The 674-nt window shown below is 55.5% G+C and overlaps 1 protein-coding gene across 1 annotated transcript; it reads left to right on the top strand.

The window, feature by feature from the left end:
- The first annotated feature begins 6 nt into the window (after positions 1–6).
- LOC111650369 (histone H2B 7-like) lies at positions 7–668 on the top strand. The gene has a single exon (XM_023400253.2). It carries the CDS (start codon positions 33–35, stop codon positions 234–236), a length of 204 nt encoding a protein of 67 aa, XP_023256021.1. The 5' UTR covers positions 7–32; the 3' UTR covers positions 237–668.
- Positions 669–674: the final 6 nt, after the last annotated feature.

The raw sequence follows: 674 nt of genomic DNA, 5'->3' as shown, positions 1-674 counted from the left end.
TCCACCCCGACACCGGCATCTCCTCCAAGGCCATGAGCATCATGAACTCCTTCGTCAGCGACATCTTCGAGCGCATCGCCGGAGAGTCTTCCCGCCTGGCTCAGTACAACAAGCGCTCCACCATCACCTCCAGGGAGATCCAGACCGCCGTCCGCCTCCTGCTGCCCGGGGAGCTGGCCAAACACGCCGTGTCTGAGGGCACCAAGGCCGTCACCAAGTACACCAGCTCCAAGTAACCGGCTCCAAGTAACCGGCTCCGAGGAACCGGCTCCGAGTAACAGCTGCTGGTTCCGACCACATAAAGGCCCTTTTCAGGGCCACACACTCAGTCTGAGAGCTCACTTCCTGCCCAGTCTTTCCCTCAGAGTCTCCCTGACTGCTACAGGTAATACCACAGAAGAAGACTGAACATGACGAGTCTGATGTTATTCTAATCAACCTGTTTAAAGGTTAAATGTCTCCTGATCTGAACATCAGCTGTTTGACGTTCAGGCAGCTTCAGGTGACGTCATGGTCCATGCGGTCATGAACGGGGTCGGACTATCACCTGGGTCTGAGCGTAGACAAGGATCCTGCAGGACCCAGATCAGGTTCGGTTCTACAGTCCATGGCAGTGCTGAACCTCTACAGGTGTGATACGACCATTGTCAGACAGGTTGGTTGTAGTTACCTGC

The sequence above is a fragment of the Seriola lalandi genome, unplaced genomic scaffold (genome assembly GCF_002814215.2).
Source record: "Seriola lalandi dorsalis isolate HSWRI2012SDOR001 ecotype SW California unplaced genomic scaffold, Sedor1 jcf7180001967135, whole genome shotgun sequence".
NCBI classification, from domain to species: domain Eukaryota; kingdom Metazoa; phylum Chordata; class Actinopteri; order Carangiformes; family Carangidae; genus Seriola; species Seriola lalandi.
Note: the sequence above shows the minus strand (reverse complement) of the source record. Positions and strands in the feature narration are given on the sequence as shown.